Source organism: Bombina bombina, chromosome 1 (assembly GCF_027579735.1).
Source record: "Bombina bombina isolate aBomBom1 chromosome 1, aBomBom1.pri, whole genome shotgun sequence".
Classification (NCBI taxonomy): domain Eukaryota; kingdom Metazoa; phylum Chordata; class Amphibia; order Anura; family Bombinatoridae; genus Bombina; species Bombina bombina.
The window spans coordinates 642212453-642240168 of NC_069499.1; the positions used below are offsets into that span (position 1 = coordinate 642212453).

At 41.4% G+C, this 27716-nt stretch overlaps 1 protein-coding gene across 3 annotated transcripts in view; it reads right to left on the minus strand.

Annotated features, from left to right (window-relative positions):
- ZMYM3 (zinc finger MYM-type containing 3) overlaps positions 1–27716 on the minus strand; it is a 486348-nt gene that overhangs the window by 256019 nt on the left and 202613 nt on the right. For all 3 annotated transcript variants that reach the window (XM_053699094.1, XM_053699093.1, XM_053699092.1), the window contains exon 10: positions 24380–24466. In XM_053699094.1, the coding sequence (XP_053555069.1) occupies positions 24380–24466 (87 nt within the window). The remainder of the gene's footprint in view (positions 1–24379; positions 24467–27716) is intronic.

Consider the following 27716-nt stretch of genomic DNA (forward strand, 5'->3'; position numbering starts at 1 on the left):
TAAATGAATAGAAGAAAAAACTCATAATTTAGATCGTGAACTACTAGACCTTAGAAATAAGTTCACTAAATATCAACACGAATAGCAAGTCTAAGCAGACATTGCCAGTTTCCATTGGCTGACACGCTCAAAAAATAAACAAAAGAACACAACTGATACGATAAACAAACATACTTCTACAACATCTAACAAAACCAATAGGGATGACTATATGGAACACACCTCAAAATTTGACCAATGAGGTATCACCCAAACTTTACTAATGGCCAATGGGAGCGAGTATCTTGGACACACCTCAAAATTTGACTAATGAGGCAATGAAAGGAACGGAAGTTCAAAGGGAAAATACATAAGAAAAAATAGCCCCAAAATAGACATCATAAAAGCCCCAAAGTATAACCAACTAAGCACACAAAAAACAAGTTAAACCAAACGAAACATCATAGCAAAATAAGAAAAAGATAAGCGTAACGCAAACCGGAAGTGGTAACTACTACTTCCGGTATTACGAGAATGTTAAACAGGGTATAAAAAGACCCCAAAGAATAAGAAAAACCAGTCTTGAGAAAGGTTAGTGTATGACCGAAACGTGTCGACTGGTAAGTGACACTCTGGTAGGATTATTTTGTTTAAAACCATCTGCACTATTATTGTTTTTTGTTGTTGGCAGAAAAGAATAGAATATTGCTGAAAATTACATTGACCGCTTGGGTCACCACCTAGAAGACAGATTGCACCCCACACTGGCGAGAAGAACACTGGGAGATAACTTTCTACACTCCATTTGGGAGAAATAACAAGTACACACTTTCATCCTAAACTGACAATTTTATGGATACGTGATTGTTCACATCTTATCAGGACTATTTTTTGCATATATATATTTTTTATTCATTTTTATTCTCTTTTTTTTATATTTTTTTCACGTTTGTGTTCACATCAACACTGACTTTGACCACCTTTACTGTGATTTTCTACCAATTATTGAGTATAAGTTTGTTCACACAGCATTTGGATTATTGTTTGTTCACCTTGTTCTCTGAATATCTTTTGTTTTTCAACATTTGTTTATCAACATTTTTTAAGAAATTATTTAAACACTTCACTTTTTATATATTTTCAATATATCATTAGTACCATTGGGTACTCTTCACTCACATTAAGGAATTAGAAAACACACGTTAAAAACTACCACATGATGCAAGACATTTAGTCACCATTAGACAGACCACAATAAAAGGAGTGTCTCTCTAACTAAATTGTCCACTTATACATCAGGCAACATTACACCGCTAGCAATTCCAATTTTTCTAATATATACAAATTACCAAAGAAATAATTGTTTTTATTTTGTGATTTTAACTTATTGTAAAATCTTGGATCCTTGATTATTTATTTATTTTGTTTTTAAGGTTTAACGTAATGTTAACTTTTATATGTTTAAATAAACGTACATAATTTTATATATCCCAGACCCGGCCATTTGGTTTTTGGCGCTTTGATTACCTCTTATCTGATTATCCATATCTTTTTGACCGCTAGGAGTCAACTGATTAGAGCAAAGGGTCTTTGGCAATTGGCGCTTAGTGTAAACTTAGCAGCTAATAAAAACGGACTAATAGTCTTAGACTGAGTTAAAAGGCCAACGGAGCCGTCAGAAAAAACATGGGGGCAAGTTTTCTACTGTGTCTGTCTCCACAACACAGCCCAATGAAAATAACAGTGCAATAAGTATAATAAAAAGATACAGCTGTCCGTATCTAATACCAGCCTGCTGCACATCGTCCTGTAGCCCATGCTAAGGAAATACTGTCGGAAAGTTCTCTCCTTTAGAATACAGGAGTTCTTACCATTAAGTACAGTGCTCCACTTCTCTGAGATCTATGACCCAGAATAAAAAGTTAGCACTTGCCTCAAAAACTGTGCAACAGCATGGCAATCCATCAAGTTTTCAGAGGTCCTCTCCCTCCCATAGCCCTGTGGAATAAGATAAGCGCGAGTTAAAAGTGCTCAAGCTATCTGTATTTAGGGCAACAAATATGTATAGGAGGCGCAGTGAGAATAAAATCTCACCAGTTCCTATTGCCTTAAAGCCACCAGATGCTTCTCTTTTTTATTACTGAAGAGATTGATCTGGCCTAGGCTACACCCCAGCACAAAGCAGTACTCAGGGGCACTACTTTAAAAATAATAAACTCATGATTAAAGAATCTAAACATCTCACTTTACCTCTTCCTATCACTAACACAAGCAAAGAGAATGACTGGGGTGGGAGGGAAGGGAGGATATATATATATCTCTGCTGTGGTGCTCTTTGCCTCCTCCTGCTGACCAGGAGGCGTAATCCCATAAGTAAGGATGAAATCCGTGGACTCGTCATATCTTGTAAAAGAAATCTTATTTAGCTACAATATGGCAAATTCTAAAATATATAGTTGCAAATATAAATTACTTAGCACTAAATATGACTAGTTTTAAACTACACAGGACTATGAACACAAGCTTAAAATACAAAGTATGCTCTTTAAATGTATCAGCTGTTATCCAACTATAGCCTTAGAATGCCCTTGATTTAAAAATGATATATATTTAACAATTTCTTATAATTTACCAGGTCACCAGTTTGAGAATTCAGTTAATATCCAAATAGGTCTATTGTCATGTTTTAGGAGAATTATGCCCATTTGTAAGAGAATTAATCTTGATAGTGTCTTATCCACAAAGAATGTCCCAATGTATTTGGCTTACAGAAAACTGTTTGCACACTGGTCTCTCTATAATAAAAAATGGCAACAGCAGGATTGCAAACAGTCACCACCCAAAATGTTTCAACCAATACCCTTTTCTCTCAGTGCAGGGAGCTTTTGTTTGAGACAAAATTCCTCCCCATGTCTTAATCATTCGATAGATTTGGATACACTTTTCTCTGATTGGCTACTGGGGAATTAACAGCCAAATGTCGGTTGTAATTCTGGATTTAGGCCATTGGGGGCAGCAGACAAGACCGTTTAATTTTCAACACTGCTATACAGTTTGTAAAAATATATATATATGAATCTATATCAATGTATATTTATTGTATTCACTATTTCTTGCCTCAGCAAACAATCAAACAGATCATTTCATATTCATTTATGTGTACCTATTTAATAGTTGAGATATATATTTAATGTTCGAAAACTATATATACGATTTGTCCAAACTTCGAATCCTTAGGACTTGATTCTTAGGTTTTCAGCTTCCCATATTACCCTTCTTAGGCATACACAATCAACCAGATTCATGTGTTCATATTTAATATGTTGTCTGAATACATATATATTCATTTGAGTATCTTAAACTACATGAAAATTAGGCACAATTTCTTTATCTGAGATCTAGTTTCCCATGTCATACAGAGACTTGAAATGCCAGCTTGTCTGGGATATGTATATTGGGGGCTTAGAATGGGACAATCACCTATTTGCTAAGGGCTATTTCCTCTGAGTATGTTTGTACATTCCACTATATTTACAGACTGAGCAAAAAATCTTTACACAGGCCTCCTTTGAAATGGATAATTGGGACATTCTGGCTTGTAATGTGTATTCTAGTAACAGCAGGTGGCCTGTGTCATACTGAGATTTTACAGATGTGAGTTCCTTTGTTCTCTTATGTTCTGCTAATCAGGAAAAAGGGGGGAGGGGGCCATAGTGAGACTAATTCATATCAAATTAGATTTTTGCTAAAATTAAATATTAGATTCTATGATGTATCTGTAGTTTATTGAAGGTTACTTCACAGATACCCTGACAGTCAAAATTCAAAATTTCAAAGCTCGAACTAAATCCAAATTATGAAGTAATCGTTCCTTCAAATAAGGATTAGTTCACATTGCAAGGCCACCATCTCAGAGACTCTGCGTGCTGAAGAAAACATAATTTATGCTTACCTGATAAATTCCTTTCTTCTGTAGTGTGATCAGTCCACGGGTCATCATTACTTCTGGGATATTACTCCTCCCCAACAGGAAGTGCAAGAGGATTCACCCAGCAGAGCTGCATATAGCTCCTCCCCTCTACGTCACTCCCAGTCATTCGACCAAGGACCAACGAGAAAGGAAAAGCCAAGGGTGAAGTGGTGAGTGGAGTATAAATTAAAAAATATTTACCTGCCTTAAAAACAGGGCGGGCCGTGGACTGATCACACTACAGAAGAAAGGAATTTATCAGGTAAGCATAAATTATGTTTTCTTCTGTTAAGTGTGATCAGTCCACGGGTCATCATTACTTCTGGGATACCAATACCAAAGCAAAAGTACACTGATGACGGGAGGGATAGGCAGACTCTTTATACAGAAGGAACCACTGCCTGAAGAACCTTTCTCCCAAAAATAGCCTCCGATGAAGCAAAAGTGTCAAATTTGTAAAATTTGGAAAAAGTATGAAGCGAAGACCAAGTTGCAGCCTTGCAAATCTGTTCAACAGAGGCCTCATTCTTGAAGGCCTAAGTGGAAGCCACAGCTCTAGTAGAATGAGCTGTAATTCTTTCAGGAGGCTGCTGTCCAGCAGTCTCATAAGCTAAACGAATTATGCTACGAAGCCAAAAAGAAAGAGAGGTAGCGGAAGCTTTTTGACCTCTCCTCTGCCCAGAGTAAATGACAAACAGAGAAGACGTTTGTCGAAATTCCTTAGTTGCCTGTAAGTAAAATTTTAGAGCACGGACTACATCCAGGTTGTGCAGTAGACGTTCCTTCTTTGAAGAAGGATTTGGGCATAAAGAAGGAACAACAATCTCTTGATTGATATTCCTGTTAGTAACTACCTTAGGTAAGAACCCAGGTTTAGTACGCAGGACTACCTTATCCGAATGAAAAATCAAATAAGGAGAATCACAATGTAAGGCTGATAATTCAGAGACTCTTCGAGCCGAGGAAATAGCCATTAAAAATAGAACTTTCGAAGATAACAACTTTATATCAATGGAATGAAGGGGTTCAAACGGAACGCCCTGTAAAACATTAAGAACAAGGTTTAAACTCCATGGTGGAGCAACAGTTTTAAACACAGGCTTAATTCTGGCCAAAGCCTGACAAAAAGCCTGGACGTCAGGAACTTCTGACAGACGTTTGTGTAACAGAATGGACAGAGCTGAGATCTGTCCCTTTAATGAACTAGCAGATAAACCCTTTTCTAAACCTTCTTGTAGAAAAGACAATATCCTAGGAATCCTAACCTTACTCCAAGAGTAACCTTTGGATTCACACCAATATAGGTATTTACGCCATATCTTATGGTAAATCTTTCTGGTAACAGGTTTCCTAGCCTGTATTAAGGTATCAATAACTGACTCAGAAAATCCACGTCTTGATAAAATCAAGCGTTCAATTTCCAAGCAGTCAGCTTCAGAGAAGTTAGATTTTGATGTTTGAAGGGACCCTGTATCAGAAGGTCCTGTTTCAGAGGTAGAGACCAAGGTGGACAGGATGACATGTCCACCAGGTCTGCATACCAAGTCCTGCGTGGCCACGCAGGTGCTATTAGAATCACTGATGCTCTCTCTTGTTTGATTCTGGCAATCAATCGAGGAAGCAACGGGAAGGGTGGAAACACGTAAGCCATCCTGAAGTCCCAAGGTGCTGTCAGAGCATCTATCAGGACTGCTCCTGGATCCCTGGATCTGGACCCGTAACGAGGAAGCTTGGCGTTCTGTCGAGACGCCATGAGATCTATCTCTGGTTTGCCCCAACGTCGAAGTATTTGGGCAAAGACCTCCGGATGAAGTTCCCACTCCCCCGGATGAAAAGTCTGACGACTTAAGAAATCCGCCTCCCAGTTCTCCACTCCCGGGATGTGGATTGCTGACAGGTGGCAAGAGTGAGACTCTGCCCAGCAAATTATCTTTGATACTTCCATCATAGCTAGGGAGCTTCTTGTCCCTCCCTGATGGTTGATGTAAGCTACAGTTGTGATGTTGTCCGACTGAAACCTGATGAACCCCCGAGTTATCAACTGGGGCCAAGCCAGGAGGGCATTGAGAACTGCTCTCAATTCCAGAATGTTTATTGGCAGGAGACTCTCCTCCTGACTCCATTGTCCCTGAGCCTTCAGAGAATTCCAGACGGCACCCCAACCTAGAAGGCTGGCGTCTGTTGTTACAATTGTCCAGTCTGGTCTGCTGAATGGCATCCCCCTGGACAGATGTGGCCGAGAAAGCCACCATAGAAGAGAATTTCTGGTCTCTTGATCCAGATTCAGAGAAGGGGATAAGTCTGAGTAATCCCCATTCCACTGACTTAGCATGCACAGTTGCAGTGTTCTGAGGTGTAAGCGTGCAAAGGGTACTATGTCCATTGCCGCTACCATTAAGCCGATTACCTCCATGCATTGAGCCACTGACGGGTGTTGAATGGAATGAAGGGTGCGGCAAGCACTTTGAAGTCTTGTTAGCCTGTCCTCTGTCAGGTAAATCTTCATTTCTACAGAATCTATAAGAGTCCCCAGGAAGGGAACTCTTGTGAGTGGAACGAGTGAACTTTTCGTTCACCTTCCATCCATGTGACCTTAGAAATGCCAGCACTAACTCTGTATGAGACTTGGCAGTTTGAAAGCTTGAAGCTTGTATCAGAATGTCGTCTAGGTATGGAGCTACCGAGATTCCCCGCGGTCTTAGTACCGCCAGAAGAGCACCCAGAACCTTTGTGAAGATTCTTGGAGCTGTAGCCAATCCGAATGGAAGAGCCACAAACTGGTAATGCCTGTCTAGGAAGGCAAACCTTAGGTACCGATAATGATCTTTGTGAATCGGTATGTGAAGGTAAGCATCTTTTAAATCTACAGTGGTCATGTATTGACCCTCTTGGATCATAGGTAAAATTGTCCGAATAGTCTCCATCTTGAACGATGGAACTCTTAGGAATTTGTTTAGGATCTTTAAGTCCAGGATTGGTCTGAAAGTTCCCTCTTTTTTGGGAACCACAAACAGATTTGAGTAAAACCCCTGTCCCTGTTCCGATCGTGGAACTGGATGGATTACTCCCATTAACAAGAGCTCTTGTACGCAGCGTAGAAACGCCTCTTTCTTTGTCTGGATTGTTGACAATCTTGACAGATGAAATCTCTCTCTTGGAGGAGAGTATTTGAAGTCCAGAAGGTATCCCTGAGATATTATCTCTAGCGCCCAGGGATCCTGAACATCTCTTGCCCAAGCCTGGGCGAAGAGAGAAAGTCTGCCCCCCACTAGATCCGATCCCGGATCGGGGGCCCTCAATTCATGCTGTTTCCAGCAGGTTTCCTAGTCTGCTTGCCCTTGTTCCAGGACTGGTTAGGTTTCCAGCCTTGTCTGTAGCGAGCAACAGCTCCTTCCTGTTTTGGTGCAGAGGAAGTTGATGCTGCTCCTGCTTTGAAATTACGAAAGGAACGAAAATTAGACTGTCTAGTCTTGGCTTTGGCTTTGTCCTGAGGCAGGGCATGGCCTTTACCTCCTGTAATGTCAGCGATAATCTCTTTCAACCCGGGCCCGAATAAGGTCTGCCCTTTGAAAGGTATATTAAGCAATTTAGACTTAGAAGTAACATCAGCTGACCAGGATTTTAGCCACAGCGCCCTGCGTGCCTGAATGGCGAATCCTGAATTCTTCGCCGTAAGTTTAGTAAGATGTACTACGGCCTCCGAAATGAATGAATTAGCTAGTTTAAGGACTCTAAGCCTGTCCGTAATGTCGTCCAGAGTAGCTGAACCAATGTTCTCTTCCAGAGACTCAATCCAGAATGCCGCTGCAGCCGTGATCGGCGCAATGCATGCAAGGGGTTGCAATATAAAACCTTGTTGAACAAACATTTTCTTAAGGTAACCCTCTAACTTTTTATCCATTGGATCTGAAAAAGCACAGCTATCCTCCACCGGGATAGTGGTACGCTTAGCTAAGGTAGAAACTGCTCCCTCCACCTTAGGGACCGTTTGCCATAAGTCCCTTGTGGTGGCGTCTATTGGAAACATTTTTCTAAATATCGGAGGGGGTGAGAACGGCACACCGGGTCTATCCCACTCCTTAGTAACAATTTCAGTAAGTCTCTTAGGTATAGGAAAAACCTCAGTACTCGTCGGTACCGCAAAATATTTATCCAACCTACACATTTTATCTGGTATTGCAACTGTGTTACAATCATTCAGAGCCGCTAACACCTCCCCTAGTAATACACGGAGGTTTTCCAGTTTAAATTTAAAATTTGAAATATCTGAATCCAGTCTGTTTGGATCAGAACCGTCACCCACAGAATTAAGTTCTCCGTCCTCATGTTCTGCCACCTGTGACGCAGTGTCTGACATGGCCCTAATATTATCAGCGCACTCTGTTCTCACCCCAGAGTGATCACGCTTACCTCTTAGTTCTGGTAATTTAGCCAAAACCTCAGTCATAACAGTAGCCATATCCTGTAATGTGATTTGTAATGGCCGCCCAGATGTACTCGGCGCTACAATATCACGCACCTCCCTCTGAGCGGGAGATGTAGGTACTGACACGTGAGGCGAGTTAGTCGGCATAACTCTCCCCTCGTTGTTTGGTGAAATTTGTTCAATTTGTACAGATTGACTTTTATTTAAAGTAGCATCAATACAGTTAGTACATAAATTTCTATTGGGCTCCACTTTGGCATTGCAACAAATGACACAGGTATCATCCTCTGAATCAGACATGTTTAACACACTAGCAAATAAACTTGCAACTTGGAAATACAATTCAATTAGAATAATATTAAAATGTACTGTGCCTTTAAGAAGCACAGAAGATCTATGACAGTTGAAAATTAATAAATTGAAACAGTTATAGCCTCAATCCTTGTAAACAACACAACTTTAGCAAAGGTTTAATCCCATTAGCAAAGATAACAAATTCTGAAAGCAGGAAACAAATTACAGAATAAACGTTTTTTATCTCAGTCAAACTATAATTCTCACAGCTCTGCTGAGAGAAATTACCTCCCTCAAAATAAGTTTTGAAGACCCCTGAGCTCTGTAGAGATGAACCGGATCATGCAGGGAATACAATGAGTTGCTGACTGAAATATTTGATGCATAGAAAAAGCGCCAAAAAACGGCCCCTCCCCCTCACACACAGCAGTGAGGGAGAACAGAAACTGTCAGAAAAACAGATTAAGCAACTGCCAAGTGGAAAAATAGTGCCCAAACATTTATTCACACAGTACCTCAGCAAATGAAAACGATTTTACATTCCAGCAAAAACGTTAAACATAATCTCTAGTTATTAAACAGCTTTATGTATTTCTTACAGTGTAATTCTAGTGAAGTACCATTCCCCAGAATACTGAAGTGTAAAGTATACATACATGACATTATATCGGTATGGCAGGATTTTTCTCATCAATTCCATTGTCAGAAAATAAAAACTGCTACATACCTCTATGCAGATTCATCTGCCCGCTGTCCCCTGATCTGAAGTTTACCTCACTCCTCAGATGGCCGAGAACAGCAATATGATCTTAACTACTCCGGCTAAAATCATAGCAAAACTCTGGTAGATTCTTCTTCAAACTCTGCCAGAGAGGTAATAACACACTCCGGTGCTATTTTAAAATAACAAACTTTTGATTGAAGATATAAAACTAAGTATAATCACCATAGTCCTCTCACACATCCTATCTAGTCGTTGGGTGCAAGAGAATGACTGGGAGTGACGTAGAGGGGAGGAGCTATATGCAGCTCTGCTGGGTGAATCCTCTTGCACTTCCTGTTGGGGAGGAGTAATATCCCAGAAGTAATGATGACCCGTGGACTGATCACACTTAACAGAATAGCCAGTAGAAAAAGAACCTTCCAAGACAGTAACAATGTCAACCGAATGCATGGGCTCAAACTGAGCCCGCTGTAAAACCTTAAGAACCAAATTTAAACTCCAAGGAGGAGCGGAATATCTAAACACAAGTCTGATTCTTGACAGAGCCTCAACAAAAAACTGAATATAAGGGAGCTCAGCGTGTCTTTTGTGCAATAACAGATAGCGCCGAAATCTGTCCCTTTAAGTAACTAGCAGCAAGTCATTTCTCCAAGCCATCCTGTAGAAAAGAAAGAATCCTGGATACCTTGACCTTATGCCATAGGAATCCAAGTTCTTCACACCAGAATAAGTAGGTCCTCCACATCTTATGATAGATGCGACGGGTGTCCGGCTTTCTAGCTTGAATGAGAGTATCAATCACTCTCTCAGAAAAACCTCTCTTGGCAAGGACACAGAATCCAGATTTTGATGAACAAAGGGACACTGTTCTAGCAGATCCCTGCAACAAGGTAACCTCCATGGAGGAGATGACGACATCCCCACCAGGTCCGTAAACCACATCCTTCAAGGCCACGAAGGAGCAATTAGAATAGCCTAAGCTTGCTCCTGCTTGATGCGGGCTACTACCCGAGGTAGGAGTGTTAACGGAGGAAAAATGTACACTAGGTTGAACTGCTAAGGCATCTCTAAGTTCTGCCTGAGGATCCCTGGACCTTGATCCGTATCTGGGTAGCATGGCATTGAGTCTGGACGCCATGAGATCCATCTCCAGCATCCCCTATCTGTTGAAAATATCAGAAAACACCTTGAGATGGAGAGACCAATCCCCCGGGTGAAACGATTGCCTGCTGAGAAAGTCCGCTTTGCAGTTATCCACACCCGGAATTTGGATCGCTGACAGCAAGCAGCTGTGGGCCTCCGCCCATTCCATAATCCGAGATACTTATGGCTAGGGAGCTTCTCGTTCCCCCCCCCCCCCTGATGGTTGATGTAAGCCACCGAGGTAAAATCTGATAAACTAGGATGAACCCAGACGAGGCCAAGCCTTAAGAGCATTGAAGATCGCTTAAAGTTAAAAAATGTTGATCGGGAGAAGCAATTCCTCTCGAGTCCATCGACCCCATGCCTTCCTGGCACCCCAAACAGCTCCCCATCCTGATAGACTTGCGTCCGTAGTCACAATCTCCCAGGATGGTCTCAAGGAGGATGTCCCCTGGGACAGGCGATCTGGACAGAGCCACCAAGAGAGCGATTCTTTCAACTGGTTTTCCAGAAAAATCTGTTGGGATAGATCCGAGTGATCGCCGTTCCACTGCCTCAGCATGCACAACTGAAGAGGTCTGAAATGGAACCTGACGAATGGAATGACATCTTTGCTGGACATGGACACCTTGAGTCCAACTACCTCCATACACCTGGCCACAGATGGTCTGAAGGTCTGGAGGGCAAGACAATTGGAAGTAATTTTGCAACGTCTCTGGTCTATAAGGAATATCTTCATGGATATGGAGTCTATTACCGCGCCCAGGAATTCCACTCTGGTACTGGGAACCAGAGAACTCTTTCCTAAGTTTATCTTCCATCCATGAGATTGAAGAAGTAGCCAGCCGGCAGGACAGAGCCTGAACCAGGATGTCGTCCAAGTATGGAGCTACGGCAATACCTCTGGATCTCGCCACCACAAGCACAGCCCCTAGAACCTTTGTAAAGACTCTTGGGGCAGTAGCCAGACCAAATGGAAGTCACAAACTGGAAGTGTTTGTCCAGAAAGGTGAATCTAAAGAACTTGAAGTGATCCTTGTGATATAACAGACCTCTTTCTGCTAGAGGTACTGGTACAATCCTTCACGCACCCTAGAAAAGCATCTCGTTTTTTTCTCGTCTTGAAGACAGGTGTGATGAGAGGAATCTGCCCCTGGGCGGATGAGATTTGAAACCTTTCCTGTAACCATGAGCAATGACATCCAGAACCCAAGGGTCTTGCACGTCTCCTAGCCAAGCCTCCACAAAGACAGTCTGCCCCCAACACAATCCGGCGGGCGCCCCTTCATGCTGACTTGGTCTCTGCGGGCTTCTTGTTATGCTTGGATTTATTCCAAGATTGAAAACGATTCTAAGTTCCCTTGGAATAGTAGGGCTTCGTGGAGGGCTACTGTCGGAGTTTATCCGAACAAAAGAGCAAAAATAGGACACTGTCCTTTAGTTTTTTTTCTTCTTATCCTGCGGTAAAAAGGCACCTTTGCCCCCAGTGACCATGGATATGATAGAGTGCAGTACTGGACTGAAAAGAACCTTCCCCTTAAATGGATGGGAAAACAATCTAGATTTTAAGTCATGTCAGCAGACAAAGACTTCAGCCACAGAGCCCTACGGGCCAGAACAGAAAAGCCTGATGTCTTGGCATTCAAGCGAATAATCTGCATGTACGAATTAGCTACCCTTAATGCCTTATTTCCTGGATCTCATCGAGGGGAGTTTCCACCTCGATCTGCGATAGAGAGTCACACCAATAGGTAGCGGCTCCACCCACCGCAGCAACCGCCGCTGCAGGCTGAAATAAAAACCCGGTGTGCTGAAACAACTTTCTCAGAGTTTCTAGATTCTTATACATGGGCTCCTTAAACTATGAACTATCCTCAAGAGGGATAGTGGTGCACTTAGCAAGTGTGGAGATAGCTCCATCCACCTTAGGGACGGACCCCCACAACTAATTGGGAGTCAGGAACTGGGAACAATTTTTTAAAAGGAAGAAGGGGAAAAAGAGGATCCAAGTCTTTCTTATTCATTCTTAATATTTGCCATCTTAACGGGATCCGGAAAAGTTTGTGGCACCACCCTGTCCTCAAACCTTATCAAGCTTAGGAATAGAAGGTTTCTCGGGTAACTTAGGTTTCCAGAACCTCTAACGCAGTCAACACTTCCTTTAACAGAAAGTGTAAGTGCTCTATCCTAAATCTAAAGTCTGATTCCGACCCAGAAAGTGCCTCCTCTGAAGTATCATAGGCGTCTATCAGCAGATAATCTAACATCAGATAAATCCAACAAGTTGGTAGATGACCCCTGGGAAGGATAGCAGTATTTAAACCTGGTAATGCACTAAAGGCCACAGACACTGCCATTTGCAACTGTTCAGAAAAGTCTGGCGGTAAGAGGGCCCCCTCCCGAAGTAGGATTAGTCATGCAATGGGAAGCTGCATGTGTAATCGGAGATGAAAGAGCATAGAAAGCACCTCACGGGACAGAGACCCCTCAGAGGTGGACGGCTCAGTTGTACTAAACATCTTTGTCTTTTTAGACTTAACTACTTTATCAAGGCATGTGGAACATAGTTGAGCAGGCGGGTATACCACAGTCTCCTCACAATAAAAACAGGTATTCAATTTGGTAAAGAGGGAGTACCCTCTAACGCATCAGAGTCCTCCATAGCATGCGCTTTTAAAATAGAATATAGAAAAAGTAAATGGCCCCTTTATACCCCCAAAGGCCAGGGCACTCACCACCTCCTATGACTGAGGCCCCACAAAGAAAAACGCTTCTCCTGTAAAACGTACGGTCAGGTAAGAGGAAGTTAATAAAGCCATAACCGGTCACATGGCGCCAAAATGATAGGCTGCGCAATTTATCCAAAACAAAAGTAAAAACCTGAATGTTCTCAGATCTGCCAGAGACTCATCTCACATGTCGCAGCATAAAACATAATAAAGCCCCCCTGTTCAATAATCCCCTTTCGGGGATATTAACCCTTGATATCATACAGATAAAGGAGTCACACTGTGACCCTGTCTTATGTTATCATATGATAAAAAATTAAATGATCTTACCGGAATCGTCACCATGGGACACACAGCCTCTCAAGTTTGACAGTCTTGTTCGAACCTGACATGGACTTGAGTGATAGAAGCAGGCAGTGAAACTCGTCAACACTGATTGCTTAAGAGTTGTTAATACGAGTCTGGATGGTTTTGTAGAAAGACTCTCCCTGCATCTCCAGACCCTAACATTCGTCAATGCTCTCACTGAGAGGCTGACAAGACTACTTAAAACTCCAGACCCATAGCGAAGAGTACTACCCTCCATAAGAGACTACTCTGAATCTTCCGACACTACTCTGCCCTCCTCCTGTGACAAAAGGCAAAGAATAACTGGGGGATGAGGGGGGTGGGGGAGGTATTTAAGCCTTTCGCTGGGGTGTCTTTGCCTCCTCCTGGTGGCCATGTTCTGTATTCCCACAAGGAATGAAGCCGTGGACTCTCCCCATATTAAGATGGAAAACCTTTCCCCCCGCATTAACTAGGACTAGTACACACAAGGAAAAGTACAGGAATTTTATTCCTAAACATCGAGAAAAAAAAAACTTTTGCCTCATGAAGCTGGTTAGCCCCTTCATTACTAACATAGGCTAACCAGTGTCTCTTATTTGTCACAGTAAGTGCCTGCACCTGTCACAAATAATATCCCATCAGTCCCATTATATATTGCAGAATCTTTTAAAGTGCCTAATCTCCCATACATAGAAGACCCAACAGCACTTACCTGCATCTAGCCGTCCGGCAGAAGGACAGCACACCCAGTATGAAAGGATGCCACACCTACTCATGCTTTCTATACCAGGGTAGCACAATGTTAGGGAAACGCAGCAAGGCACACCTTGCACATTCCTAACTGCCTTAAAGGGACACTCAAGTCAAAATTAAACTTGATGATCCAGATAGAGCATGCAATTTTAAACAACTTTCCAATTTACTTCCATTAACAAAATGTGCACAGTTTTTGTATATTTACACTTTTTGAGTCACCAACTCCTACTGAGCACGTGCAAGAATTCACAGCATATAAGTATATGCATTTGTGATTGGCTGATGGCTGTCACATGATACAGGGGGAGTGGAAATAGACATAACTTTGCAATTTATTTAACAAAAAACATAATTTATGCTTACCTGATAAATTCCTTTCTCCTGTAGTGTGGTCAGTCCACGGGTCATCATTACTTCTGGGATATTAACTCTTCCCCAACAGGAAGTGCAAGAGGATCACCCAAGCAGAGCTGCTATATAGCTCCTCCCCTCTACGTCACACCCAGTCATTCGACCAAGAACCAAACGAGAAAGGAGAAACTATAGGGTGCAGTGGTGACTGGAGTATAATTTAAAAATTTTAGACCTGCCATAAAAAACAGGGCGGGCCGTGGACTGACCACACTACAGGAGAAAGGAATTTATCAGGTAAGCATAAATTATGTTTTCTCCTGTTAAGTGTGGTCAGTCCACGGGTCATCATTACTTCTGGGATACCAATACCAAAGCTAAAGTACACGGATGACGGGAGGGACAGGCAGGATCTTTATACGGAAGGAACCACTGCCTGAAGAACCTTTCTCCCAAAAACAGCCTCCGAAGAAGCAAAAGTGTCAAATTTGTAAAATTTGGAAAAAGTATGAAGAGAAGACCAAGTTGCAGCCTTGCAAATCTGTTCAACAGAGGCCTCATTCTTAAAGGCCCAAGTGGAAGCCACAGCTCTAGTGGAATGAGCTGTAATTCTTTCAGGAGGCTGCTGTCCAGCAGTCTCATAGGCTAAACGTATTATGCTACGAAGCCAAAAAGAGAGAGAGGTAGCCGAAGCTTTTTGACCTCTCCTCTGTCCAGAATAAAACGACAAACAGGGAAGAAGTTTGGCGAAAATCTTTAGTTGCCTGTAAAGAAAATTTCAGGGCACGGACTACATCTAGATTGTGCAGAAGTCGTTCCTTCTTTGAAGGATTCGGACACAATGATGGCACAACAATCTCTTGATTGATATTCTTATTAGTGACAACCTAGGGTAAGAACCCAGGTTTAGTACGCAGAACTACCTTATCTGAATGAAAAATCAGATACAGAGAATCACAATGTAAGGCTGATAACTCAGAGACTCTACGAGCCGAGGAAATAGCCATTAAAAACAGAACTTTCCAAGATAACAGCTTGATATCAATGGAATGAAGGGGTTCAAACGGAACACCCTGTAAAATGTTAAGAACTAAATTTAAGCTCCATGGTGGAGCAACAGTTTTAAACACAGGCTTAATCCTGGCCAAAGCCTGGCAAAAAGCCTGAACGTCTGGAACTTCTGACAGACGCTTGTGTAAAAGAATGGACAGAGCTGAGATCTGTCCCTTTAAGGAACTAGCAGATAAACCCTTTTCTAAACCTTCTTGTAGAAAGGACAATATCCTCGGAATCCTAACTTTTCTCCATGAGTAACTCTTGGATTCGCACCAATGTAAGTATTTACGCCATATTTTATGGTAAATCTTTCTGGTAACAGGCTTCCTAGCCTGTATTAAGGTATCAATAACTGACTCCGAAAAACCACGCTTTGATAAAATCAAGCGTTCAATTTCCAAGCAGTCAGCTTCAGAGAAATTAGATTTTGATGTTTGAAAGGACCCTGAATTAGAAGGTCCTGTCTCAGAGGCAGAGACCAAGGTGGACAGGATGACATGTCCACTAGATCTGCATACCAGGTCCTGCATGGCCACGCAGGCGCTATCAGAATCACTGATGCTCTCTCCTGTTTGATCCTGGCAATCAATCGAGGAAGCATCGGGAAGGGTGGAAACACATAGGCCATCCCGAAGGTCCAAGGTGCTGTCAAAGCATCTACCAGGACTGCTCCCGGGTCCCTGGACCTGGACCCGTAAACAAGGAAGCTTGGCGTTCTGGCGAGACGCCATGAGATCTATCTCTGGTTTGCCCCAAAGTCGAAGTATTTGGGCAAAGATCTCCGGATGAAGTTCCCACTCCCCCGGATGAAAAGTCTGACGACTTAGGAAATCCGCCTCCCAGTTTTCCACTCCAGGAATGTGGATCGCTGACAGGTGGCAAGAGTGAGACTCTGCCCAGCGAATTATCTTTGATACTTCCATCATCGCTAGGGAGCTTCTTGTCCCTCCTTGATGGTTGATGTAAGCTACAGTCGTGATGTTGTCCGACTGAAACCTGATGAACCCCCGAGTTGTTAACTGAGGCCAAGCCAGAAGGGCATTGAGAACTGCTCTCAATTCCAGAATGTTTATTGGAAGGAGACTTTCCTCCTGAGTCCATGATCCCTGAGCCTTCAGGGAATTCCAGACAGCGCCCCAACCTAGTAGGCTGGCGTCTGTTGTTACAATTGTCCAATCTGGTCTGCTGAATGGCATCCCCCTGGACAGATGTGGCCGAGAAAGCCACCATAGAAGAGAATTTCTGGTCTCTTGATCCAGATTCAGAGTAGGGGACATATCTGAGTAATCCCCATTCCACTGACTTAGCATGCACAATTGCAGCGGTCTGAGATGTAGGCGTGCAAAGGGTACTATGTCCATTGCCGCTACCATTAAGCCGATTACCTCCATGCATTGAGCCACTGACGGGTGTTGAATGGAATGAAGGACACGGCAAGCATTTTGAAGCTTTGTTAACCTGTCTTCTGTCAGGTAAATCTTCATTTCTACAGAGTCTATAAGAGTCCCCAAGAAGGGAACCCTTGTGAGTGGTAAGAGAGAACTCTTCTCTACGTTCACCTTCCACCCATGCGACCTTAAAAATGCCAGTACTAACTCTGTATGAGACTTGGCAGTTTGAAAACTTGACGCTTGTATCAGAATGTCGTCTAGGTACGGAGCCACCGAAATTCCTCGCGGCCTTAGCACCGCCAGAAGAGAGCCCAGAACCTTTGTGAAGATTCTTGGAGCCGTAGCCAACCCGAATGGAAGAGCTACAAACTGGTAATGCCTGTCTAGGAAGGCAAACAGATACCGGTAATGATCTTTGTGAATCGGTATATGAAGGTAGGCATCCTTTAAATCCACTGTGGTCATGTACTGACCCTTTTGGATCATGGGTAAGATTGTCCGAATAGTTTCCATTTTGAACGATGGAACTCTTAGGAATTTGTTTAGGATCTTTAAATCCAAGATTGGTCTGAAGGTTCCTTCTTTCTTGGGAACCACAAACAGATTTGAGTAAAAACCTTGTCCGTGTTCCGACCGCGGAACCGGATGGATCACTCCCATTAGTAAAAGATCTTGTACACAGCGTAGAAACGCCTCTTTCTTTATCTGGTTTGTTGACAACCTTGAAAGATGAAATCTCCCTTTTGGGGGAGAGGCTTTGAAGTCCAGAGGATATCCCTGAGATATGATCTCTAACGCCCAGGGATCCTGGACATCTCTTGCCCAAGCCTGGGCGAAGAGAGAGAGTCTGCCCCCCACTAGATCCGTTCCCGGATCGGGGGCCCTCACTTCATGCTGTCTTAGGGGCAGCAGCAGGCTTTCTGGCCTGTTTGCCCTTGTTCCAGGACTGGTTAGGTTTCCAGCCTTGTCTGTATCGAGCAACAGCTCCTTCCTGTTTTGGTGCAGAGGAAGTTGATGCTGCTCCTGCCTTGAAGTTACGAAAGGCACGAAAATTAGACTGTCTAGCCCTAGGTTTGGCTCTGTCTTGAGGCAGGGCATGGCCTTTACCTCCTGTAATGTCAGCAATAATTTCCTTCAAACCGGGCCCGAATAAGGTCTGCCCTTTGAAAGGTATGTTAAGTAGTTTCGATTTAGAAGTAACATCAGCTGACCAGGATTTTAGCCACAGCGCTCTGCGTGCCTGAATGGCGAATCCGGAATTCTTAGCCGTAAGTTTAGTTAAATGTACTACGGCATCAGAAATAAATGAATTAGCTAGCTTAAGGGTTTTAAGCTTGTGTGTAATCTCATCTAATGGAGCTGATTCAAGGGTCTCTTCCAGAGACTCAAACCAAAATGCTGCTGCAGCCGTGACAGGCGCAATGCATGCAAGGGGTTGCAATATAAAACCTTGTTGAACAAACATTTTCTTAAGGTAACCCTCTAATTTTTTTATCCATTGGATCTGAAAAGGCGCAGCTATCCTCCACCGGGATAGTGGTACGCTTAGCTAAAGTAGAAACTGCTCCCTCCACCTTAGGGACCGTTTGCCATAAGTCCCGTGTGGTGGCGTCTATTGGAAACATCTTTCTGAATATAGGAGGGGGTGAGAAAGGCACACCGGGTCTGTCCCACTCCTTAGTAACAATTTCAGTAAGTCTCTTAGGTATTGGAAAAACGTCAGTACTCTACGGTACCGCAAAATATTTATCCAACCTACACATTTTCTCTGGTATTGCAACTGTGTTACAATCATTCAGAGCCGCTAAGACCTCCCCTAGTAATACACGGAGGTTTTCCAGCTTAAACTTAAAATTTGAAATGTCTGAATCCAGTTTATTTGGATCAGATCCGTCACCCGCAGAATGAAGCTCTCCGTCCTCATGTTCTGCAAATTGTGACGCAGTATCTGACATGGCCCTAATATTATCAGCGCACTCTGTTCTCACCCCAGAGTGATCTCGCTTACCTCTAAGTTCTGGTAATTTAGACAAAACTTCAGTCATAACATTAGCCATGTCCTGTAGTGTGATTTGTAATGGCCACCCTGAAGTACTCGGCGTTACAATATCACGCACCTCCCGAGCGGGAGATGCAGGTACTGACACGTGAGGCAAGTTAGTCGGCATAACTTCCCCCTCGTTGTTTGGTGAATGATGTTCAATTTGTACAGAATGACTCTTATTCAAAGTAGCATCAATGCAATTAGTACATAAATTTCTATTGGGCTCCACCTTGGCTTTTGCACATATAGCACAGAGATATTCCTCTGAGTCAGACATGTTTAACAAACTAGCAATTAAACTAGCAAGCTTGGAAATACTTACAAGTAATGTGAAAAACGCACTGTGCCTTTAAGAAGCACAGAAAAAAATTATGACAGTTTAATAATAAGGAACTGGAAAAATTATAACAATCAGATTTTTCCCAGTAAAGGCATAAATTTAGCAAAGGATTGCCCCCATTAGCAATGGATAACTAACCCTTAATGACAGAAAAAAAATGTACAAAATATAAACGTTTTTTATCACAGTCAAGCACAATCTCACAGGTCTGCTGTGAGTGATTACCTCCCTCAAATTAATTTTTGAAGACCCTTGAGCTCTGTAGAGACGATCCGGATCATGCAGGAAGAGAAACAGACTTTTGACTGAATTTTTGATGCGTAGCAAAAGCGCCAAAATAGGCCCCTCCCCCTCACTCACAGCAGTGAGGGAAGTTCAGAAAACTGTCTCAGATTAAAATAAACGATAGCCAAGTGGAAAAACAGTGCCCAAAAAACATAATTTATGTAAGAACTTACCTGATAAATTCATTTCTTTCATATTAACAAGAGTCCATGAGCTAGTGACGTATGGGATATACATTCCTACCAGGAGGGGCAAAGTTTCCCAAACCTTAAAATGCCTATAAATACACCCCTCACCACACCCACAAATCAGTTTAACGAATAGCCAAGAAGTGGGGTGATAAGAAAAAAAGTGTGAAGCATATAAAATAAGGAATTGGAATAATTGTGCTTTATACAAAAAAATCATAACCACCACAAAAAAGGGTGGGCCTCATGGACTCTTGTTAATATGAAAGAAATGAATTTATCAGGTAAGTTCTTACATAAATTATGTTTTCTTTCATGTAATTAACAAGAGTCCATGAGCTAGTGACGTATGGGATAATGACTACCCAAGATGTGGATCTTTCCACACAAGAGTCACTAGAGAGGGAGGGATAAAATAAAGACAGCCAATTCCTGCTGAAAATAATCCACACCCAAAATAAAGTTTAACAAAAAACATAAGCAGAAGATTCAAACTGAAACCGCTGCCTGAAGAACTTTTCTACCAAAAACTGCTTCAGAAGAAGAAAATACATCAAAATGGTAGAATTTAGTAAAAGTATGCAAAGAGGACCAAGTTGCTGCTTTGCAGATCTGGTCAACCGAAGCTTCATTCCTAAACGCCCAGGAAGTAGATACTAACCTAGTAGAATGAGCTGTAATTCTTTGAGGCGGAATTTTACCCGACTCAACATAGGCAAGATGAATTAAAGATTTCAACCAAGAAGCCAAAGAAATGGCAGAAGCCTTCTGGCCTTTCCTAGAACCGGAAAAGATAACAAATAGACTAGAAGTCTTACGGAAAGATTTCGTAGCTTCAACATAATATTACAAAGCTCTAACAACATCCAAAGAATGCAATGATTTCTCCTTAGAATTCTTAGGATTAGGACATAATGAAGGAACCACAATTTCTCTACTAATGTTGTTGGAATTCACAACTTTAGGTAAAAATTCAAAAGAAGTTCGCAACACTGCCTTATCCTGATGAAAAATCAGAAAAGGAGACTCACACGAAAGAGCAGATAATTCAGAAACTCTTCTAGCAGAAGAGATGGCCAAAAGGAACAAAACTTTCCAAGAAAGTAATTTAATGTCCAATGAATGCATAGGTTCAAACGGAGGAGCTTGAAGAGCTCCCAGAACCAAATTCAAACTCCAAGGAGGAGAAATTGACTTAATGACAGGTTTTATACGAACCAAAGCTTGTACAAAACAATGAATATCAGGAAGAATAGCAATCTTTCTGTGAAAAAGAACAGAAAGAGCGGAGATTTGTCCTTTCAAAGAACTTGCGGACAAACCCTTATCTAAACCATCCTGAAGAAACTGTAAAATTCTCGGTATTCTAAAAGAATGCCAAGAAAAATGATGAGAAAGACACCAAGAAATATAAGTCTTCCAGACTCTATAATATATCTCTCGAGATACAGATTTACGAGCCTGTAACATAGTATTAATCACGGAGTCAGAGAAACCTCTATGACCAAGAATCAAGCGTTCAATCTCCATACCTTTAAATTTAAGGATTTCAGATCCGGATGGAAAAAAGGACCTTGTGACAGAAGGTCTGGTCTTAACGGAAGAGTCCATGGCTGGCAAGATGCCATCCGGACAAGATCCGCATACCAAAACCTGTGAGGCCATGCCGGAGCTATTAGCAGAACAAACGAGCATTCCCTCAGAATCTTGGAGATTACTCTTGGAAGAAGAACTAGAGGCGGAAAGATATAGGCAGGATGATACTTCCAAGGAAGTGATAATGCATCCACTGCCTCCGCCTGAGGATCCCGGGATCTGGACAGATACCTGGGAAGTTTCTTGTTTAGATGAGAGGCCATCAGATCTATCTCTGGGAGCCCCCACAATTGAACAATCTGAAGAAATACCTCTGGGTGAAGAGACCATTCGCCCGGATGCAACGTTTGGCGACTGAGATAATCCGCTTCCCAATTGTCTACACCTGGGATATGAACCGCAGAGATTAGACAGGAGCTGGATTCCGCCCAAACCAAAATTCGAGATACTTCTTTCATAGCTAGAGGACTGTGAGTCCCTCCTTGATGATTGATGTATGCCACAGTTGTGACATTGTCTGTCTGAAAACGAATGAACGATTCTCTCTTCAGAAGAGGCCAAAACTGAAGAGCTCTGAAAACTGCACGGAGTTCCAAGATATTGATCGGTAATCTCACCTCCTGAGATTCCCAAACTCCTTGTGCCGTCAGAGATCCCCACACAGCTCCCCAACCTGTGAGACTTGCATCTGTTGAAATTACAGTCCAGGTCGGAAGAACAAAAGAAGCCCCCTGAATTAAACGATGGTGATCTGTCCACCACGTTAGAGAGTGCCGAACAATCGGTTTTAAAGATATTAATTGATATATCTTCGTGTAATCCCTGCACCATTGGTTCAGCATACAGAGCTGAAGAGGTCGCATGTGAAAACGAGCAAAGGGGATCGCGTCCGATGCAGCAGTCATAAGACCTAGAATTTCCATGCATAAGGCTACCGAAGGGAATGATTGAGACTGAAGGTTTCGACAGGCTGTAATCAATTTTAGACGTCTCTTGTCTGTTAAAGACAAAGTCATGGACACTGAATCTATCTGGAAACCCAGAAAGGTTACCCTTGTTTGAGGAATCAAAGAACTTTTTGGTAAATTGATCCTCCAACCATGATCTTGAAGAAACAACACAAGTCGATTCGTATGAGACTCTGCTAAATGTAAAGACGGAGCAAGTACCAAGATATCGTCCAAATAAGGAAATACCACAATACCCTGTTCTCTGATTACAGACAGAAGGGCACCGAGAATCTTTGTGAAAATTCTTGGAGCTGTAGCAAGGCCAAACGGTAGAGCCACAAATTGGTAATGCTTGTCTAGAAAAGAGAATCTCAGGAACTGATAATGATCTGGATGAATCGGAATATGCAGATATGCATCCTGTAAATCTATTGTGGACATATAATTCCCTTGCTGAACAAAATTTTTCACCCAGTACCTCAGATATTTAAACAATTTAGCATGCCAGCAAAAACGTTTAAAATCAAATATCATGAAATGCCATTAAACAGCCTGTTGCTAGACGTTCCCCCTGCAAGTAAGGCTAAAGATTATATGCATATAGTATTACCCAGAGAAGTGCCATTCCCCAGAATACAGAAGTGTACACATATATACATAAACAGCCTGATACCAGTTGCTACTACTGCATTTAAGGCTGAACTTACATTATATTGGTATTGGCAGTATTTTCTCAGTCAATTCCATTCCTCAGAAAATAATATACTGCAACATACCTCTTTGCAGGTGAACCTGCCCGCTGTCCCCTGATCTGAAGTTTACCTCACTCCTCAGAATGGCCGAGAACAGCAAAATGAATTTTAGCTACGCCGGCTAAAATCATCCAAAAACTCAGGTAGATTCTTCTTCAAATTCTACCTGAGAAGGAACAACACACTCCGGTGCTGTTTTAAAATAACAAACTTTTGATTGAAGATATAAAAACTAAGTATAATCACCACAGTCCTCTCACACATCCTATCTATTAGTTGGGTGCAAGAGAATGACTGGGTGTGACGTAGAGGGGAGGAGCTATATAGCAGCTCTGCTTGGGTGATCCTCATGCACTTCCTGTTGGGGAGGAGTTAATATCCCAGAAGTAATGATGACCCGTGGACTGACCACACTTAACAGGAGAAATCTACTACTCATTTGAAGTTCAGACTAAGTGCTATTGCATTTTCTTGTTATCATGCATTTGTTGATTATGCAAATATACAACGTTGACTGGTCCTTTAAAGCCACCACAGCCCTACTGAAGAGACTGACGTGGAGTACAGCTAGACCCAGATTTGTCAGGAAAGATCAGAGCAAGCCTGCTCTGGATTTCAAAATGATAAAAAAAAAATTGATTGTAGAAAAATCTTTAATTTTCACCTCCTCCTTGGACATAAGGCAAAGAGAATGACTGAGGGTTGTAGGAAGAGAAGTGATACTTAACAGCTTTGCTGTGGTGCTCTTTGCCTCCTCCTGCTGGCCAGGAGTGATATTCCCAACAGTAATTGATGATTCTGTGGACTCACTGTGTCTTAAATGAGCAATTTAGCTCATTAAATCAATAGTCTGTCCTTGTGGGTTAGACCTGCACACCCCAGAAGCCATGAGATAGGTATCAAGGTAACTTTTGCTTCTATTACAAACCTATTAAGGGTATTTAATAGTAAGTAGACCAAGCAAATCTAATAGTTGCTAGTTATCAAACGATAACATTTTTATAATTTCAGAATTAAACATTTTCTAGTGTATAAAAGAAACACTGTAAGCCAAGGGATATCACAAAAATCTCACCTGCCAGTCCAAGATCTCTGGTTTTCCTGTAAACATGCTATGGCAATAATGGCAGTTAAGGTGAATACCTCCTTCTGGACTAGTTCGCTGAAAGTTAAGACAAATTTGTTATTAATAGTAATAGCCAACAGTTTAATTCGATCAGCATACAAAGTGTTTAATACTTATGGTTGAACAGGTCAACAAGAAATTATTAGGGACTCAAACCACAACCTTAAAGGGACAGTCAAGTCAAAATTAAACTTTCATGATTCAGATAGGGCATGCAATTTTAAACAACTTTCCAATTTACTTTTATCATCAAATTTGCTTTGCTCTCTTGGTATTTGTATAAAGCTAAACCTAGGTAGGCTCATATGCTAATTTCTAAACCGTTGAACTGCCTTGCTGCAGCTTTTGACAGACACTGCTGGTTCATGTGCGTCATAGATAACGTTCTCACTCATGTGGAGTTCTTAAAGAGTCAGCACTGATTCGCTAAAATGCAAGTCTGTCAAAAGAACAGATAAAGGAACAGTCCGCAGAGGCTTAGAAACAAGGTAAACACAGAGGAAAAAAGTATATTAATATAACAGTTGGTTATGCAAAACTGGGGAATGGGTAATAAAGGGATTATCTTTTTAAAGAATAAAAATTCTGGAGTAGATCATCCCTTTAACATTAAGATTTTTCTCATTCAAGATCGAACGTGGCGAATGTGCTGCAAAATTAAATAGGATTAACAGACCAGTCTTTAAAAGAACAGAGTGTATACATGTTAAAGGTAAAGTAAATACAAGGTTTTTCTGCTGTCTTCCAATAAATTAACATACTGGGTAAGTGTTAAATAGGGAATACATAGAAACAATTGCAGCAAACAAGGTGTTAAACCTGCAAACAAGGTGTTAAACCTCCACCCACCATTTGCTTAATTTGGAGGAGCCAATGAGGACTTATAATTGAAGTATACGCAGCTAGCCACTTTCACCTTCTTAACAAAATGTCCATTGTTTTACAATGTCTGATCATTTTGGCTAAGTTTAATTATAGTAATCAAACTTATAGCAGCTAAATAAATAATCAAAGTGTATTGCAAAGTTGCTCATAGTGTTTCCTATGGGGCATGCCCACTAATTTTTCCAAATTTAGGAGCCAGATGTGTGGCCTCTATAGACCTTAGATTACAACCTTAAAGGGACAGTCAAGTCAAAATATATATATATATATATATATATATATATATATATATATATATATATATATATATATATATATATATATATATATATATATATATATAGAGTCAGGTTTCTGTGATGTAAAAAAATGAGACAAAGATAAATCATTTCAGAACTTTTTCCACCTTTAATGTGACCTATAAATTGTACAACTCAATTGAAAAACAAACTGAAATCTTTTAGGTAAAGGGAAATAAAAATAAATAACTAAAATAATATGGTTGCATAAGTGTGAACACCCTTTTATAACTGGGGATGTAGCTGTGTTTAGAACTGAGCAATCACATTAAAAATCATGTTAAATAGGAGTCAGTACACACCTGTCATTTAAAGTGCCTCTGATTAACCCCAAATAAAGTTCAGCTGTTCTAGTAGGTCTTTCCTGACGTTTTGTTAGTCACATCCTACAGCAAAAGCCATGGTCCGCAGAGAGCTTCTAAAGCATCAAAGGGATCTCATTGTTAAAAGGTATCAGTTAGGAGAAGGGTACAAAAGAATTTCCAAGTCATTATATATACCATGGAACACAGTGAAGACAGTCATCAAGTGAAGAAAATATGGTGCAACAGTGACATTACCAAGAACTGGATGTCCCTCCAAAATTGATGAAAAGACTAGAAGAAAACTGGTCTGGGAGGCTGCCAAGAGGCCTACAGCAACATTAAAGGAGCTGCAGGAATATCTGGCAAGTACTAGCTGTGTGGTACATGTGACAACAATTGCCTGTATTCTTCATATGTCTGGGCTATGGGGTAGAGTGTCAAGACGGAAGCCTTTTCTTACAAAAAAAAAACCATCCAAATTTTGCAAAAACACATCGGAAGTGTTGCAAAAGGTGTTCTGGTCTGATGAAATCAAAGTTCAACTTTTTCGCCATAATTCCAAAAGATATGTTTGGCGCAAAAACACTGCATATCACAAAAAGAACACCATACCCACAGTGAAGCATGGTGGTGTCAGCATCATGCTTTGGGCTGTTTTTCTTCAGCTAGAACTGGGGCCTTAGTTAAGCTAGAGGGAATAACATAATATGTAAGAACTTACCTGATAAATTCATTTCTTTCATATTAGCAAGAGTCCATGAGCTAGTGACGTATGGGATATACATTCCTACCAGGAGGGGCAAAGTTTCCCAAACCTCAAAATGCCTATAAATACACCCCTCACCACACCCACAAATCAGTTTAACGAATAGCCAAGAAGTGGGGTGATAAGACAAAAGTGCGAAAGCATAAAAAATAAGGAATTGGAATAATTGTGCTTTATACAAAAAAATCATAACCACCACAAAAAGGGTGGGCCCCATGGACTCTTGCTAATATGAAAGAAATGAATTCATCAGGTAAGTTCTTACATAAATTATGTTTTCTTTCATGTAATTAGCAAGAGTCCATGAGCTAGTGACGTATGGGATAATGACTACCCAAGATGTGGATCTTTCCACACAAGAGTCACTAGAGAGAGAGGGATAAAATAAAGACAGCCAATTCCGCTGAAAATAATCCACACCCAAAATAAAGTTTAACGAAAAACATAAGCAGAAGATTCAAACTGAAACCGCTGCCTGAAGTACTTTTCTACCAAAAACTGCTTCAGAAGAAGAAAATACATCAAAATGGTAGAATTTAGTAAAAGTATGCAAAGAGGACCAAGTTGCTGCTTTGCAAATCTGATCAACCGAAGCTTCATTCCTAAACGCCCAGGAAGTAGAAACTGACCTAGTAGAATGAGCTGTAATTCTCTGAGGCGGAGTTTTACCCGACTCAACATAGGCAAGATGAATTAAAGATTTCAACCAAGATGCCAAAGAAATGGCAGAAGCTTTCTGGCCTTTTCTAGAACCGGAAAAGATAACAAATAGACTAGAAGTCTTTCGGAAAGATTTAGTAGTTTCAACATAATATTTCAAAGCTCTAACAACATCCAAAGAATGCAATGATTTCTCCTTAGAATTCTTAGGATTAGGACATAATGAAGGAACCACAATTTCTCTACTAATGTTGTTGGAATTCACAACTTTAGGTAAAAATTCAAAAGAAGTTCGCAACACCGCCTTATCCTGATGAAAAATCAGAAAAGGAGACTCACAAGAAAGAGCAGATAATTCAGAAACTCTTCTG